At 38.0% G+C, this 16987-nt stretch overlaps 1 protein-coding gene and 1 long non-coding RNA gene across 9 annotated transcripts in view; one reads left to right on the top strand and one right to left on the bottom strand.

Annotated features, from left to right (window-relative positions):
- Nucleotides 1-5664, top strand: part of LOC311524252 — a 55169-nt gene extending 49505 nt beyond the window's left edge. For both annotated transcript variants that reach the window (XR_014712509.1, XR_014712510.1), the window contains exon 3: nucleotides 3725-5664. This is a non-coding gene — a long non-coding RNA (uncharacterized lncRNA). The remainder of the gene's footprint in view (nucleotides 1-3724) is intronic.
- Nucleotides 1-16987, bottom strand: part of IQSEC1 (IQ motif and Sec7 domain ArfGEF 1) — a 716009-nt gene that overhangs the window by 284324 nt on the left and 414698 nt on the right. For 4 of the 7 annotated variants that reach the window (XM_084635153.1, XM_084635152.1, XM_084635156.1 and 1 more), the window contains exon 3: nucleotides 9323-9409. The exons of the other annotated variants lie outside the window; for them this stretch is intronic. In XM_084635153.1, coding sequence (XP_084491279.1) covers nucleotides 9323-9409 — 87 coding nt within the window. The remainder of the gene's footprint in view (nucleotides 1-9322; nucleotides 9410-16987) is intronic. 7 annotated transcript variants of the gene reach the window in all.

Raw genomic sequence — 16987 nt, 5'->3', positions numbered from 1 at the left:
CATGACATGGGGTAACTGGGAGAAAAATTGAGGAGCAGGCAGTCAAAAACTGCCCCAAAGAGCAAATTTCCTATTTTCTGTCCTCCAAATGAACAGGCACATTTTGGGCCATTACTGGACCTTGAATTGTGTATAGTGTGGAACAAGAGAAGAATATGATGACCCTTACCCTGCCTTGTCTCAGTCTGCTTCCTTCCCTGATCCTACTGGTCCCAATCCTTTCCATCCCCTGTCCTTACAACCACATATAATTAAGACAAAACATCAACTCTTTTGCAAGCCTTTCATCTTGCCCTCCGCCCCCATCCTCTAACTCCATTTAAATCCCCAGTAGTTCATATCCTTTAGAATTATATCTTGTGGTGTGATAGACCTAATGCCAAAGTAGCCCCTCTCCCAAGAACAATTTCTTCAGCAATTTTCTGCTCCCCACTAACCCTGATTGGGAACCATATGAAACTGAGGTGCATTCAATCCCAAAATGTGGGGTTGCTCTATTATAGGACCTTTATTTCCCAGAATATCTTTCTGAGTCTGGCCCTTTAAGTTCAGCAGAGCCAAACAGCTGCAGCCCTCAAACGGTCATTTGCAGGTGGTATGTTCTAGTTCCATCCCTCTTTTCCACCTACCAAGTACCTGTTGGGTTTCAGGAATTCGGAGCTCTTGGATGCACATGGGCAGTTCACATTCACTGTAGTGGGAGCTACATAACCATCCACGGACATATCTGGGCCTTTACATGATACTGTATATAGCTTAGAGAAAGATGCACTTATTCAGTTGGGTGTGTTTATCAATGCCTAATACAGAATATGACTCTTTCACAAACATTTAAATATACAATTGGTAGATTTACAGACTTTTAAAAAACATTGAGAAATGCAGCTGTTCAAAGCCTAGGCAAATATGGTTCTGCAGCTACAGTACCCATCTGGCAGAATCACCGGAATAGTCAGACGACACCTACAGTAGTAGAAAAGCAGTTGAACCTAAGTCCCAGGTTCGAACATCCCTAAATACTGGTCACATTTAGATTTGGATCTGCACTATGCAGCTAAAGCCCAATTTTGAAATATGCATTCAAGACTGTTCCAAAAGGCTTAATGCAATACATGTTCCGAGAGAACAAAAATCCATTTGAAAGAAAATAAATCACATTAGTTAGCACATCTACTGCCTATAAGAAATCATTATGACTGCATGTGATAACAAAATGCACAGTACGCTGGGAGATTTATGGCACTGTTTATTTTGGTTCAAAATATATTGTGCATTTTACATTTTTGTTTACACTCCATATGCATTTTAATCAGTTGGCACAGAAAGAGTGAGCCGTGAAAGCTTGGAGAAGAAAGTGCAGAGTGGAAGTTACCAGGCATTCTGAGTAAATTTAAATTCGATGTAAACCAGAATCTTTAGTGTCTCCATGCAAGTTAGTATCAGTCCCATACACACCAGCAAGAGAAAGAAGAGGAGGGAGATGGAATATACAGATGTGGCCCTCTGACTGCCCACTTAGCGACCCAGAGCTTCTCTGTTATCTTGAGGATGGACTACTAGACCCAGAAGGTGGACAACAGAACTGGTGGAGAACATTATCTTCCCTGCCAAGGTGGGCAAAAAAGAAGAGAGAGAGAGAGAGAGAAAGAGAGGAACAGAATCACAAGGGAACAACATTTAGGAGAATTAAGCTACAATATTTAAAAACAGTACAGCCAATCTATAAGCAATGGAAGGTAGCCCAGTTGCAAGGCTCATAAGAATCTTTGAGAGAATATACATGGTGCTTAATTCTGGGCCTCATTTTCAGTAGATTTCATGCAATAATCAAAAGACAGCACAGACCCAGGTTAATGTTTATGGCAGTAAAGACTGTATGAGGTGGAAAGCTTTGTATCAAAGTGCCTAGCTACTTTTTAGAAGGGTGATTTCTATTTTTACCACTAGAAAAATGATTTCAAATATTCAAAGTGTACAATTCACTGAATTTCTCACTCTGCCCCAATCTATTGTAGGATAAAGGTCCTTGGTTTTAACTGATCAAAGAGACAGACTCCATGAGGACTTCCAACTGTATTTAATTGAAAATATAGGAGAGGAGGCATAATTTTTTCAAATGGTGATTTACGCATAGAAGTATTTCTTACAAATTTGGGCTGTACTCCTTTTTCTTTTAAGCTAGGTAGAACTCTGCTTTCAGAGTTGCCAGCATCATGAATAGTGCTACAAATCAGAAGTTACATATGCTATTAAATTACAAAAGCAATCTGGAATACCTACATCTGTAATGCTATATTGTACTCTATGGTGGGAGGAAGTAGAGGAAGGGATGCCAGCTTATCAGGAAGCTTGCACAATGTCACTTCTTTACCAGTAACACCACCACCAGTGGCCATTTTCTTTAACTATATAGCAGGCTAAAGAAGAAGGATGGAAAGGAATATAATGAAGGAAGGAAAACAAGAAAATCTAAAGACAAAGAGTAGCTCTTATGATAATCTACCAATTGATTTTAACAGTGTATTGGCTGTGAATGTGTAGATTACAGTTTTTCCATATCTAGGTCTTGTAGGTCAGAAGGTGGAGAAATTGAAAGTATTATTCTGTTTTTATACTAGCTTTTCTGTGCAACTTGGCAATATAAACAGAATGAAAATTATATGGCACTGAAATCTCTTATTACCAAATATATTGTTTGATTGATTCTTCGGATCTCTGTTTGGAATTGCTATATTTCTCTCAGGAGCCATCAAAATTATGAACTTCTGCTCCAGTTTGCATGAGTCGTGTCATTTTTATCATTCTGATCAGTCTGAAATAATATGGTCTGGCATTAACTTGGAATTTTAAACAAGAAAATCATAACACTTAAAAATGTGTTAAAAAGTCATAGTTAGCAAATTGCTATTTTGTTGGAATGAAGATACCTTCCCAACAACTGCTGGTGTTTTGTGAAGCCTTAATAAGCTGTCATTTTAGCCACTCAGTGTATTCTGGGAAATGTAGCTCATTGGACACATCTGTATCTGTGATGGACTTTTGGCTGGAAAACCACATCAGGACACCCTCACTAGTAGATTGTGGAGTTGGGAGGCTCCCTGAAAGACATAGCATTCTAGGACCAAAAGACATTTCTATGTGAGATTTTACAGAGGAGTTTGGGGTATTTTCTCTGAGACTAGGATACATTGTGCTTTTGTTGAATGAGGGAAGTGAATCTGAGGGCAGAAAAAGCTATTTTAACCTGAAAAAATTAGTAAAGTTTCACTTGCAGGAATCTAACAAAAATTGATTTTTCCCTGATTGTGCTGACTGTGCAAATATTTCACAGAACACTTGGAGAAACTGATTGTGAAAAAGAAACCTGCTACTTATACATCAACAGCTAACAGCTAGACATTTGGTTTATTATTGGAGGGTGGATTTCCTTATTAACCATTACTGTAATATTTGGCTACACGGATTACTACTGGCACAGGCAAAAAGGATGAGCATGATCAAACATTCTGCTATATTTGATGCAGTGGATTGTTACACATTAGCCAACGTTGCTGGTTAAAACTGAAAAATTCTGTATTGAATTTCAGAATAAGTACGGAATTGTCAGAAGAATAATTTTACCTCACAGAGGTGCTGATTAAACATTATGCAGGCAGAGAGTGCAAGAAAATCATGGGGTTTCTTTGGTACTATAACATCCTTTGCAATATCTTTTTGTTTTCAGAGGCATCACTGGGGAAAAAAAAGACAAGAAAAGGAAATCTCCAGTTTCAAGAGTTTAGAAAACATCTTTGGATATGACAAGGCATTTAGTTTGAAAATATCAGTAATGAAAGCTGAAGAGGGTAGATGGAGGAGTATGGTTGGGAGCTGTTATTTCATGCACAATAAAACAAAGAAATAGTATTCATACGAAGAAACAGATCAGATCAAATGGAATTCAGCCTTTCAAACAGTTATTTCAATGTCTTTCAAGCATTAATGTTAAACAAATCTGTCCAGTTGTAGTAATATGTAAATGCTTATATACACACATATGCACATATAGTACAAATATGTATATAGAGGTATATTTTCTACACACACACTCTTTCTCTCCCGGTTATCCTCCTATTTGCACTCAACCATCACAGCTTCAGTACTGATCAGATAGATGTAAGGCTCTGTGTTTGTCACGGAGGTTGTGGAAGTCATGGATTCCTGCGACCTCCGTGACTTCTGCAGCAGCTGGTGCGGCTGACCCCAGGGCCGCCCAAGCAGCTGGCCCTGGGGCCACCTGCTTGAATGGCCCTGGGGACAGCCACACTGGCCGCTGCTGGAGTGGCTTTGAAGCCAGCTGCTTGGATGGCCCCACAGCCAGTTGCATCAGCCACTGCTGTGGTGGCCCTGGGCAGCGGCCAATGTGGCTGGCTCCAGGGACCACCTGAGCAGCAGTCCTCGGGGCGGCGGGAGGAGCCACAGCTCAGGGGCTCCCGACAGCAATCCCGGAGTGGCTGGAGCAGCAGCTGGCCTCGGGCTTCCCCACAGCATTGGCTGCAGTGGCAGCAGGCTCTCGGGGCTTTCCCCTCCTGCAGCTGGAGCGGTGGCAGGCCCCCGTGATATTTTGTTTTTTTGCCCATGACCAGTCCATGTCTTTTACTAAAAATACCCGTGATTAAATCTTAGCCTTAATCATATGTACAGAAGCTTGAGCATCCTGAGCAATAACATGTGCATTAAGTAATTACATCCAACAGACCTGGAAGTCCCTCCTTTTACATGAATAGAGTGGCAGGCTGAATCCACAGCTTGCGAAGGCAGCCATTTAAAGATCGAATTCAGTGACGGTGCAAACAGTCATGTAAGTTGAATGGTAAAATTACATACAGCAATTTTGCAGCCAGTGGCTGTACAAAATCAATGTAAGTTACACCACATTTAAATGGTGTAAATGGTGACCACATTTAGCTCTGGCATAGTGGCTCAGTTCCCAAATGAAGCCTGCTTACAGCAGGGCTGAATTTGAAATTTGACTTGTAATGCTGGGAAAAGCGTGTTCCCCTTCAAACAAGGGGTAGACTGCATTATTTTAGACCCTCTATTATTTATTTTGCCTGCCAGTCTCACCCGTCCAGGTAGGTACTTCACCTCCCCAGGAGGTGGTAGCTATGTCAACAGGAGAAGCCCTCCCATCGACACAGCACTGCCTACACTGGGTGTTAGGTCAATATTACTGTGTCACTCAGGGGTCTAGGTTTTCCACACCCCTGAGTGATGACGTTATACCAACATACATTTGTTGTGCAGACCAGGGCTTAGTGATAACGCTTCTTAGCTAAATAACGATAAATAATAATGTAGTACTTAGCTATTCCATAAATTACATTACTTTGCCATTTACACTCAAATTTACATAATCCACTGATGGATTTTGGGCAGACTTCTATGGAAACTGTACCCTCTTAACTGTAGGGTGCATCTGGTTTTAAACCTCTCTCCCATTCTCTGCTAAATCAAATGATTGTTGCTATTATTGAACAGCAGGTTGTTAACTATTCAAACTGTATTCTGTTTACAATCTGTTTCTTAGAATGAATGAAAAAAGGACAAAGATGCAAGGTGTAGGGGCTAATTTCTACACAAAGAGACAAGCAACGAGCTGGAGTTGGCATCATGTATTAGCTTACTGTGATTTCTCTTTTTTATATTTCAAAAATTTAAGAAACCTCTTGTATTATTACAGTGTACATTGAACAATGTAAAAATGAGCAAGCAAGAAATTACTGCAATAGTTACAGTTATTAAAAATGCATTATTTCCTTATTAACAATTCAAAACAGATGCCAAGGATCATCTTGGCTAGAAATAAAACTGCTGGAGTGAATAAAAGATCCAGCAATTAGCTAACAGCAAATCAGAGATGCTCCAGATTTTACTGTAGTGCACTCATTAATTGTTTCTCTTTCAAAGCAAATTTCACTTCTAATTCTGAGGTACAAAATTAATCCCTTTGTGTATTTTCTAAATAAAGCCGAAAACCTAAAATTAGAATTAACCATCCATTCTTAGTTTTTGTTTTCTTTCCAGTAGTTTGCATTATTAATAAAAATTGAAAGATTTAAGGCTACACTGAATGTTATTGAAATATATGCAAATGTAGGGCCCAATTTGTAAATGTTCTAAAGGCTGAGCTTCCACTATCATCAATGGGAGTTCCGTGTAGAGAGCACTTACAAGATCAGGGTTGTAGTTTGCATACTACTTATTGAATAAACTGTATTTATATGGATATTACATTATAATTTCATACATCCAGAAGCAACATCTACAACAACTAATTACTTGGGGCCAGATTCTGATAGCCTTACTCACAATGAAGGGATATCAGAATCTGGCCCTTAATTCAAGTCTCAGATAACTTTGGATTTAGAGGTAAGCTACTAGTTGATTTTTCAGTTCAGGGCTTGAATCGAAAAATCTGAAAAAAATTGTTTCATGTTGACCAGAAACAGAAAATTCTCCGTTTTTCTTGCTGAATTGGATGGGTGGGTGGGGAGGAATTCAGGTCAAAATTCAGGTTTCATTTGGTCCAAAACAATTCTTTTTTCTTTTTTCTTGTTTTCATTTAGTTTTCGGGTGTTCTTTAAACCTTAACAAAAAATGTAGCTAAATTTGAAAACGATACGTCATTTTGAAATGAAAAGTCACAACAGTTTGTTTTAAGAATGTTGAAATGAAATGTTGAGATTTTTTCAGTGTTTTCCCCCCCTCATTTTTCTCATTTGAAACTATTCACTGAATTCAAGCCGAATTCACATTTCAGTCAACTCAAAACTGCATTTTTCAGCAAAAGGCTGTTCATCCAAACATTTTGCCCAGTTCTACGTGGAATCAATTGAGACACTGCTACTAGCCCTGAGTGTGGGGTGGCCCAGAATTCCATCTGCCAAGGAAGAACCCTGGGAAGGAATTGTGACTCATAGTCCCCTTGGCTCCTTCCTGGGGAAGGACTGCTTTGCTACAGATAGGATACAGCACACTTCCAACTTTAGCCAATGGGGCTGGCTGGGTGTAGCATGTTGAAGGGGTAGGCAAAGCTCCATTCACTCTCCACCCCACCCTACCTACTTTCTCACAGTAGAATCGGGGGAGAGGGGAGAGTTGCAGCCCTACAGAGCATGCATTCTTCCTGTGCCTGGAACCATAATCCACCATGCAGGCCATGCAGGGGGCTGGGCTTACATGAATTAACTCCTCTGCACACTAAGAGTCAACCTTGCCTTTAATGTTCTAGGATGGGGTATTCTAAAGAACTCAGAGTTGGCCTAACTCTGCTTCCAATAAGCCAATGGTAAAACTCCTTGGGCCAGATCATCAGCTGGTGTAAATTGTGAGAACTTCTTGACTTCAGCTGAGCTATGATAATTTACACAAGTTGAGAGTCTGACCCCTTGACTTCAGTGAAAACAGTATTAGGTCAACAGTGAGTGCTTTTGAATACCCCATCCCTCATAGTTCTAAAATGTACATGTTATAAGATTGCTTTAGAGTCCTATGAAGTAACCTACATTTTCTGTACTTTGCTATACAATATTAATAAACTAAAATTTAATTGTGTATTGTTTTCCAGTATTTTTAAAAAATGATTGAAATAAAAAAATATTCTAATCATATCAATTATGTTTAATACAGGTGATCAAAATATTTGAGTAGAAAAAATACATTAGAAAAATGTGTGATAAAAATACCACCTAGCCCTTAACATCAGTAGGAGGACAGTGTCATTATCCTAATTTTCCCAATGGGGAAACTGAGGCACAGGAGATGAAGTAATTTAAGATTATCCAGTAGCCCTATGGCAGACATGGGAATAGAAGCCAGTGCAGTGCTCTACACACTGCGCAACACTGCCTCCGTATAAAAATGTGTATTTTAAAACCAAAAACATGAATTAGGTTAAGCTACAGATCTAAGGGACTTTAAATACGCAATGACATGTGGGTATAAATTAATTATAAACAACAACAGAAATGGCAATAGCATTCCAATACTACTGTTGCTGGTAAATAACCCACTTCTAGAAAGTTATCCAAACAGGGCCAAGAAACTAAAACGTCTGTGGCCTTCATATCTGTTCATTTAACACAAAGGAAAATTAAAAACTCATGAAGAAATAAGAGGGGGGAACCTGTACATTGTCAGGACACTGGTCAGCACCGGATGAGGTTCAGAGTCATTATTTACAACTGGATTATAGATTTCCACTGCCAAACATGGAGTGAGGATACTGCTGATGAAAAGAAGCCAACATGAGGAGAGATGGATGGAGACTGAAAATGTGAAAGATGGAAAGCACCCAACACATGCATGATCAGGGATAACTAACATGTGGAACAGAGAAAATAACAAAATGTGTTTATGCATTTACAGATTTAGGATTCGTTGCTGGCTTTCTTCTTTCCTTATTACCAACGCAAGGTGAGCAGAGGGTTTTTCAGCACATACTTCTAATATTTTGGTACAAGTATTATTCATGAGCTGGCAATTACCACTAGCTAATTTGATAGTAGAAGTTAAATAAAAGACAAGCTGTCTACTGCATGCACAATTTCTTAATAATTTCCGTATGTTTAAATACCTTAGATGACTTGCCCTATTGTATTTCTATAAAGGTCACTGGAGTAACTCACTGCTTCTACAAATTTTCTGCTGGGGGTGTATAATATTCACTGTCTACACTCAAACAGAATTTCAGAATTAAATTCTACATCTAGAATCTGCAACAGTTAGCTGTACTGTAGGGCATTGTTCAATCCATGCAGGGCATGATCCTGCCAAGTGCTTCCTATGATGTTCTGAATGTTCTAATGCCACTGAGTTAAAAAGGAATGGAGAGTGCTCAGCATCTTGCAGGATCAGGTCCTTACTCCCTGGAGAGCTAGACATGTGTCTTATTTTACACACAATAAGAAAGTATTCTGGAGCAAAGAGGTTCACATTCTTTTTACTGTAAATTAGGGAATAAAGGGAGAATTAAATGATTTAATACATTTGTGTTGTGAGAATAAAATGTTTTTCTTTCTCACAGGGAGTCTAGGGAGACTTGCTGCCTATGATTTATAAAGATAACTTCACTCTCTGTCATTCAGCAGTACTTGAGAGAAATCAATAGACACAGGACTGTCCTACTGGATTTAAAATGTATTCAATATAAAATCTAATTTGATTTTATCTAATGCTGCGTGATGCTTTACATCAAACTGAGAATCATTTGATCATATAAGATTATAAAACCAGATCTCTCTTTAATAACAGTAGATGGGTGGACCATATCTACTCTTACCTGTACTCTGAATGTGTGGCAGGGACAGTTAGCTGGGTATGGTACAATGGTGCTGGACAGCAAAACTGGTGCAGAGTATTTATAGACCTACGACACAAGGAAAAACACAAAGTCAAAACACCAAGTGTCTAGAAAGGGGCTTTTTAGGAAAAGGTAGGTACTAATAGGTATGTTTGAAACTTTCCATAAGTTTGAATGAAATTTGAAGTAGTACAACTGTCAACTCTGATTCCCAGAAAATAAAGGGGAATAGTCCCAAACTTATGTATACATCAAGAATGATTATGATGAATTATTGCAACAAAGAGAAATTTTGTTGCAAAGAACAAAACAAAACAAGAAAAAGGTGCTAATTTATGACTTTATGTTTTTGCCTTGTCATGCGGAACAACAGAAGCAAAGATAATGGAGGTTAAGGGTTAAAATTCCTGCAGAAATATAAAATTTCAAATATGTGAATTACTCTGCACCAGTCAAGCTGTTTTATTGCTATTTGTATTACAAGAGTATTTACCAACATGAGGAGGAGAATGGGATGCATATGTAAATAAATGAACATAATACCTTTAAACTCTCTCAAGGCCCAGCCGCTATAAATAAATGGCACCATACTGCTTTGTAAGTCTGATAATTTAACTTACTGCATGTGAGTTGACATTTGAATTAAAAGAAAAAGTTCCTGAAATCAGTAATATAGATAAGTTATGGCCACATGTTCAAAATTAAGTCCTAATTTCACAATAAAAACCAAACATTTTGCATTTCATAACTCTTTATTAATAATAATTACTACTACTACGGATGAGTACAGTTAACCTAGTAAAATCACAGCTAAGAAAAAGGTACAAGGCAACACAAAATGCCACACCTGAAGAAAAATGTGAACAATCTATAAATGATGCACAGCAGTGCTCTTCAATATTTAGTATTTGTCTAGGGAAGCATTAAACAAATTATTTAGTGCAGGAAGTATTGCATGACGAAACAAGCAAATCAAATTTCCTGAAAACAGCATTCTGGAAACTAGATAAAAATAATGAAAAGTCAAACCAATATTTCATATCTCCTGCAGCATCTACATGGAGAAGAAGATGTGCCTGCTAAACAGATATTCTTCCTCCAATTTATTTTAAAAAATAAAACATATAAACTATTTATGATTTTTTGAAATATAAGTCATTTCTGGCCTTCATTTCTTTTGCTCACAGCATGCTCCTGAGTGTCACAAAAGGATTGCCTTTTTTTTTAAAGGCTCCCTGTGTTTATAGAGAGTCCTCTGAGGTCATCCTCTTATCAGATCAAAAGGAGTAGTTAAGCAGAAAAAATGCCACACAGTCTTTCTTCAGAAAGAAAGGAGTCAGGCACTAATCCTTTAAAGATGAAGGTCGAGTCGCTCTGATCCCTGCTGCCAACAATTGTGTCAGCAACTTCAAGGCCAAGGTGAGTGAGTTTTCCCTGATTAAGGATGGCAATTGATGGTTTCTCCCAAAAGAACTTGACCCTTGGGAAAGAAATAAAAACATTCATCAAACAACCACCATGTGTGTATTTGAAGAATATCAAGTGCTGTGGGAGGATGTTTTTCCATCGTGGCATAGTTGTTAATTGATAGCAACTTCACAAACAACTCACAATGGAAAAGAGGATGGAGAGATTGGGGGAGGAGGAGAGGGCATTCCTGGAGAAAATGGTTATTAAAAGGGACACATCAAAAAGCAGTAAAAAAAAAAAAGAAAATCTTATTTTTTTACAAGTAAAACATGGGTTTATTAGAGGAAGTGAGCTTCATGCTTCACAGTGCAAGCATGGAGTGTTGCACATATCATTTGCAAGCCCAATCCTTACAGTCTGACTGCGGGGCAGCAATGCAGATGGTCAAACATGTGGTGGAGGAGTGCACAACTAGAAGATTGGAGGGTGGACTTCAACACCTTGCAGCTGTTGATGACGCAGCAGTCAGGTGGCTGAACAATCTAGATATTGACTTGTGATGCAAAAAAGAGAGAGAGAATTGCAAGGTAAAACGTAATAGTCAGTATAGGGAGTCTGACCCTGTATTGTTGAGAGCACTGCTATATGGCCATCAAATTTCTCCAATCTAGAAGCAAAGCCAAGGCCAAAGAGGGAAACCAAAGAAGGACATGTGTGCTAAGTGCCCCCTTCACATGCAGAGGTCTGTGCTCATTAACTCCATATCTTTTCAGACACATCCATTCTCCACCCTGCCAATATCTTACTCTTGAGAGTAAGGGAGTAAGGCTTTGGACTTTGTTCTGCTCAGCACAGAGGATTGGGCTTTGGGCATGAGGCTTTGAACTTTGTTCTGCTCAGCGCAGAGGATTTTGCACACTGCTTACTCATAAACAGCTTCTGTTGACGCTTCTGGCAGAAAAAGAAAAACAAAAAACAACCACCACTCAAAGTACTTGCCCCACTTTGGCTTCCTCCTGCTCCAATAGTTCCAACTGTATTGACAGGATTTTTTTCCTTATGCTCTCTGTGCTTCAGTTTCCCCATCTGCAAAGGGGGTTAATATTATCGTCTACTATCAAGAGGTTTTGGAGGCAGTATATGTTTGTTAAGTGCTTTGAGATTCTCATATGAAAGGTGCATTGTAAAGGCAAAACACAATTATTGTATACAGTGTATAGGTGGCGCCTGTCGATCAGGTAATAACCATATTGAGATCACATAAAATCAGAGCGAAGAGGTATTTAACAGCTGAATGGAAAGCATGGTATTGTGGTAGTCCCCGATCAGCTGTCCCGAGATGAAACCGTAACAAACTGCAGAGTTGGAATTCAGACATTCTGAATTTTAATTACAGATGAAACCAAGTTGCAGTGTTCAGATACAGATTTATATCTCCACTTTCCAAGGCCTCAGGATGTTAAGATCCATATTTCTATTCCAATTCATTTACACCCATAGAGGCAATCATGAAGTTCAGAGTCAGATCCAAAGTTCTGGCTTGTTGGATACAGGGATTTGATTTAAACCCATCTCTAGTTCTGAAGGACTGACACCATTCCAATTCATTCTGAGATCCGATACCATGAGCCCAAGTCTGATCCCCTGACTCCAGTTTTACCTAATGGAACTTCATGTTTCATTGGGATAAGTGAAATCGGAATCAGACCCCATATGCCTTCAACCAATCGCTGTAGCATCTATTTTTTCCTCCATACATTACTGTTTATAGCAGTCCAAGTAATAGTCATTTGAATATGTAAATTATGAAGTCAGAAAATGTAAGTTTTACAGTAATTCAACCCTTTCCATAGACTTTTGAAATAAATTTGTATCTGAAATAAAGTCTGTGATACAGTTTCTAAAAAGTAATGCCCAAAATGACATCTGAACACATTTGAATACTTTGAGTTTTTAATCACCTTCCCCCTCATCTGTCTGCAGAATCTAAAATGTTTAGCCTTATTAAGTTTGACTTATTAAACTCCAATCTATGGTCTTCAAAGCTCTATTAGAGAGTTGATCGAAGATATAAATACAGCATGGGTACCTCAGCACTGACTCAAGATAATGCTTAAAGATTGACAGATGCTTATCCTACCAATTTCATTTTCTAAGATGTTTTTGTAACATTCCAATAGGTGCCATACAATTCTTTTTAATTCTAGTCAATTTTTTTCAGATCTCCACAAATTCCCAAGATTCCTTTGAACTGAAAGCTTTGCTTGTCACCTAAAATATATATATTCTTTTACAGATCTCTCCTTCAAACAGACCTCCCAAATAGTAAAAATATTTCTTCTCAGAATAGTATTATTATAAGAGATGAGCCAATGTTGCAAAGCTTGGATACAATTTCAAACTTAGCCAAAACTTGCAAAAGGTTTAAATCTGAGGTTTTGGCTCAAGCCCATCTCTATAAATTCCCAGTACGCTGATTGTAAATGAATTCTCATACAGGATACCTTCGTATTTCACTGTGACATTAACCAGATGCCCACTCTCACCATTAATTTCTATATTGGCACTGGAATCTTCGCTTCAATCTACAGAGAACATATAGAGAAATAGATTCGCAGAACATCATTTTAACTTTAACTGCAGGCAGATGATGCGGTGTCATCTCTTTCAGATCCCCCAGTGTTTGCTGTGAAAACTCCTTTGTTTAGTAGACTCTCAAATGTTAGAATACAACATTAAACTGGAGGAAATCCAGGGTATTAGCTCTAAATTGCTTATGCTTTGATGAGCTATTTTCTTCCTTTACTTTCAAAGTAAACCATCTCTGCAAGATATTGAATATCTTCTTGCCCGTCGTAACAGGGTGACAAGGTAATTTTGTCAAACGGCACTATTAGCAAGTGTTGGTACCCTGCAAGGATATGCTAACTGATTCCTGCTGACAGACTGGAGCAGGTCTGGCCTGTTTACTCCACCTGGGACAGGAGGGAGGTGAGAGTAGCTCTTTGGTTAGTAAGAATTAAGGTCTGGGACAGAACTTGTTCTCTGCAGGGAAACTCTAGAAGTAGCTCAGCTTTGAGAGAAAGTTGAAGATATGTTTTCCAGAGATTGTTTGGTGATTATTTGAAATACCAATACAGACAAACCACAGGACGAATGTAAACTGTCAAGTATACAAAGTGTATGTAGATCATATTCAGAGAGCAGGTGGGAAATTCAACCACTTACATACCTTTTCTTGCACTTATAAAGTGTGTTTTATTTTTGTTTCAGTTATCGCTACTACTCCTATAAGTACTGTAAGAAAACCAATACAATTACATCATTGTTAATCATTGTGATGGCCTTGCATATTTCTTTCCAGCAAAATTATCAGCTATCACATATGGGTAGAAGAGACCATTGGTTTAATGTCTCATTCCACGGAGGACCTAATAAACAGTGGGAGTTACTCAGGTACTTGGTACTGTACTGTAGTATTAACACTCAGCATAAAGTCCAAGTCTGGTTGGGAAACGTATTCTTATAAAGACAGTCTTTGTGGAAGAGTGCCCTCTTTTCTGAAATTGGGTCCATCAGGTGGGTTTGGTCATCTTTTACATGGCAATATTACTGTATGCAATTTATTAATTGCTTTGGACTGCTCTATTCCTAATATTCTTGCTATTCTTAGGGGATATCTTGCTATTCAGAAACTCTCCCCCACTGACTCAATGCAAAGGACCAGCAAAAGACTTATGCACCACTTAAATCCGAATTTTGTGCTGGCCCTCTGCACAGAGGCGAATTTCACCTAGTCAATGTTCTATTCAAGGGTACAAGGACAGACTGCAATTGTTTTGGCAGCAAGGACCTCCCTTTCACTGTGTGAGCTCTTTCCCCACAATATATTTTGCAATTTGACTCCACTTTGGATGTTATATCTACACTGAAAATCTTTTTATTAATTTAGCTTTTTGTAACTTACTCGATTTTATGTCCAGCAATAATTTTCTCAATACATATCCCAATAGCCTCTTAGTCCTCTCATTTCTTTAGTTTTACAAGATGCTTTTCAGTACATAGCTGCCCAGACATATACTTGCAGGAAGAAAATGAGACATCTGGTGGCAAATAGGTGTCAACACAAGTAGCACTATATACCGTGCTTTCTGTTTATCCTGAGCAATGAATCAGAACGACTCCCCCCACCCCCCACCCCGTGATCTCACATTAGTGATGCAGGGCTAGGATCTGCAAATATTGTAATTTGACATTTTGACTTAAAAGAAAAAAAGCAGCACTGCCATATGCTGTGGCTCAGTTCTTTGGTACAAAAGAGCATGGTGGTCATATAGAAGAATTAAAAACATTTAAGGATAACACATATTTAAATAAAAATGAAGATAATTCCATTGAATCTCATGAATATGGGCTAAATCCTTTGGTCTTTACCTTGTCCTTTGCATTCTAAACCCCTACTAAATTCAACAGTAATTGTGCCTACAAAAGGACTAAGAACTACACAATTTTTGCCCTATTACCAGTATGGTCAAACACCCCCATTGTGTGTGAGTCTTACAGGATATATACAGAATAATGGCTTGGTTTTCTTTAAGATCAGTTCCCCTTCCTCCTCTTTTTCCTCTATTTCCCACCCAAATGTCAGTAGCTAGAAATTATCACCTTTTTAAAAGCACTGGTAAGTAGGCTATTAGTGCTCCTACACTTTAACACAGTGGCCCTAAAATAAATCACCAGCTACTCTCCTGGAAGACTAAGATCATTGACTTTATAAAACATTTTAATTTATACCAGCATAGTAACCATGGAGTATGCCTTCTATTTTGTAGCATCCTAGTAAGTATAGCACTTACTTTATACATTATGGCTATAAAAAGCAGTTCTTCCAAACAATATTTATGTCAAGTAAACACACAAAAAATTCCTTGTAAAATATATACATCAAGAGGTGCTATTTTTATATATTAATCCACAGTACAGCTTGTAGGAAATTAATTAGGTTGAATTTAATTAAGAATAGTAATGTGTAGCTACCTATACTTTGGAGCATTCAATTCCCTTCACAAGTTTGATTAAGAAGATCTATTCTTAAAGGTCTGGCTACAATAATCAATTTACAGCACAAAGGAAATTATTTTCTATTGATTTTTTTCATACAAAACTGTATCCCAGAGTTAAATGATGCAGTTTCAAAGCTAAAATTAATCAGAAGAGCCTAGAAAGAGAAAAATGAAGTAGCATAGGAAAGGGAGAATAAATGCTGTTAGAGAAGATCAGAAAATTTGTGGAGGGAGGAAGAAATAATATTTTCTACATTTCTGACTTCATTAACATACTATCAGAATTTCCTAAGATAGCAGGGATCTTGTTGCACACAAATATTTTATATAGCATATTTGTCATTTTACATTGTTTCAGTCTATACTAAAAACATAGAAACCAAATGTGCCAGCAGCAAGACTGATGAATTTCTAGTCTAATATTCAAAGGGGAGGAAAAAACAGTAATGAGGAAAGAGAGAGACAGAGAGAGAGAGAGAGTGAGCAAATGAAGGGGAGAGAGCTTTACAGCAAGGCAAAGATTATTTCCTAATACCATTGTGGAATGACATATGTTCCACTCAGTGTAGTATTTATAAACATAGTAATTCTACTAAATCATACATTCAGGTTGATTTTGATCTGAAAAGACTGAGAAGAAGGAATTTAGGTTTCTAAATTTGATATTTACAAATGCAGTATTCTGAAAGGAGGAAACTGTGTTTATGAATGGCTGTGTTATCTGTCTTTAGAAACAGAACATGTTTATTTACAGCATTATTTGAAACCTTAATATCTACTGCATGTAGATTAACATTTGTGCATATCCACTCGTTTTAATTTACCACAGTGTTAGATATTTGATATATTATCACAAGAAATAGCTCATCAGTTAAAAAGACAAGTACACAGATCATGAATGTATAACACTACAGAAAAATATTTCTGAAATACCTAGGTTTACAATATTTCTTTATACAGATCTCTATGCATCTAATTTCTCTTAACCAAGTTAAAAGTGCAGTTGCAGAAGAAGTGACAGGTCAGGTCTTGCTTCCTACAGTAAATGCTGTCATATGTATGGGGGAACGTTAGAAAAACAAGCAGTAATGGAGGGAGATAAATTGCCATTTGGTTCTATAAACGAGACCGCAATGCCACTGTCAAAGGAAGTAATCTTTTGAGTTAAATG

The sequence above is a fragment of the Lepidochelys olivacea genome (genome assembly GCF_965140295.1).
Source record: "Lepidochelys olivacea isolate rLepOli2 genome assembly, chromosome: 7".
Taxonomy (NCBI): Eukaryota; Metazoa; Chordata; order Testudines; family Cheloniidae; genus Lepidochelys; species Lepidochelys olivacea.
This window is presented reverse-complemented; position numbering and strand designations above follow the sequence as displayed.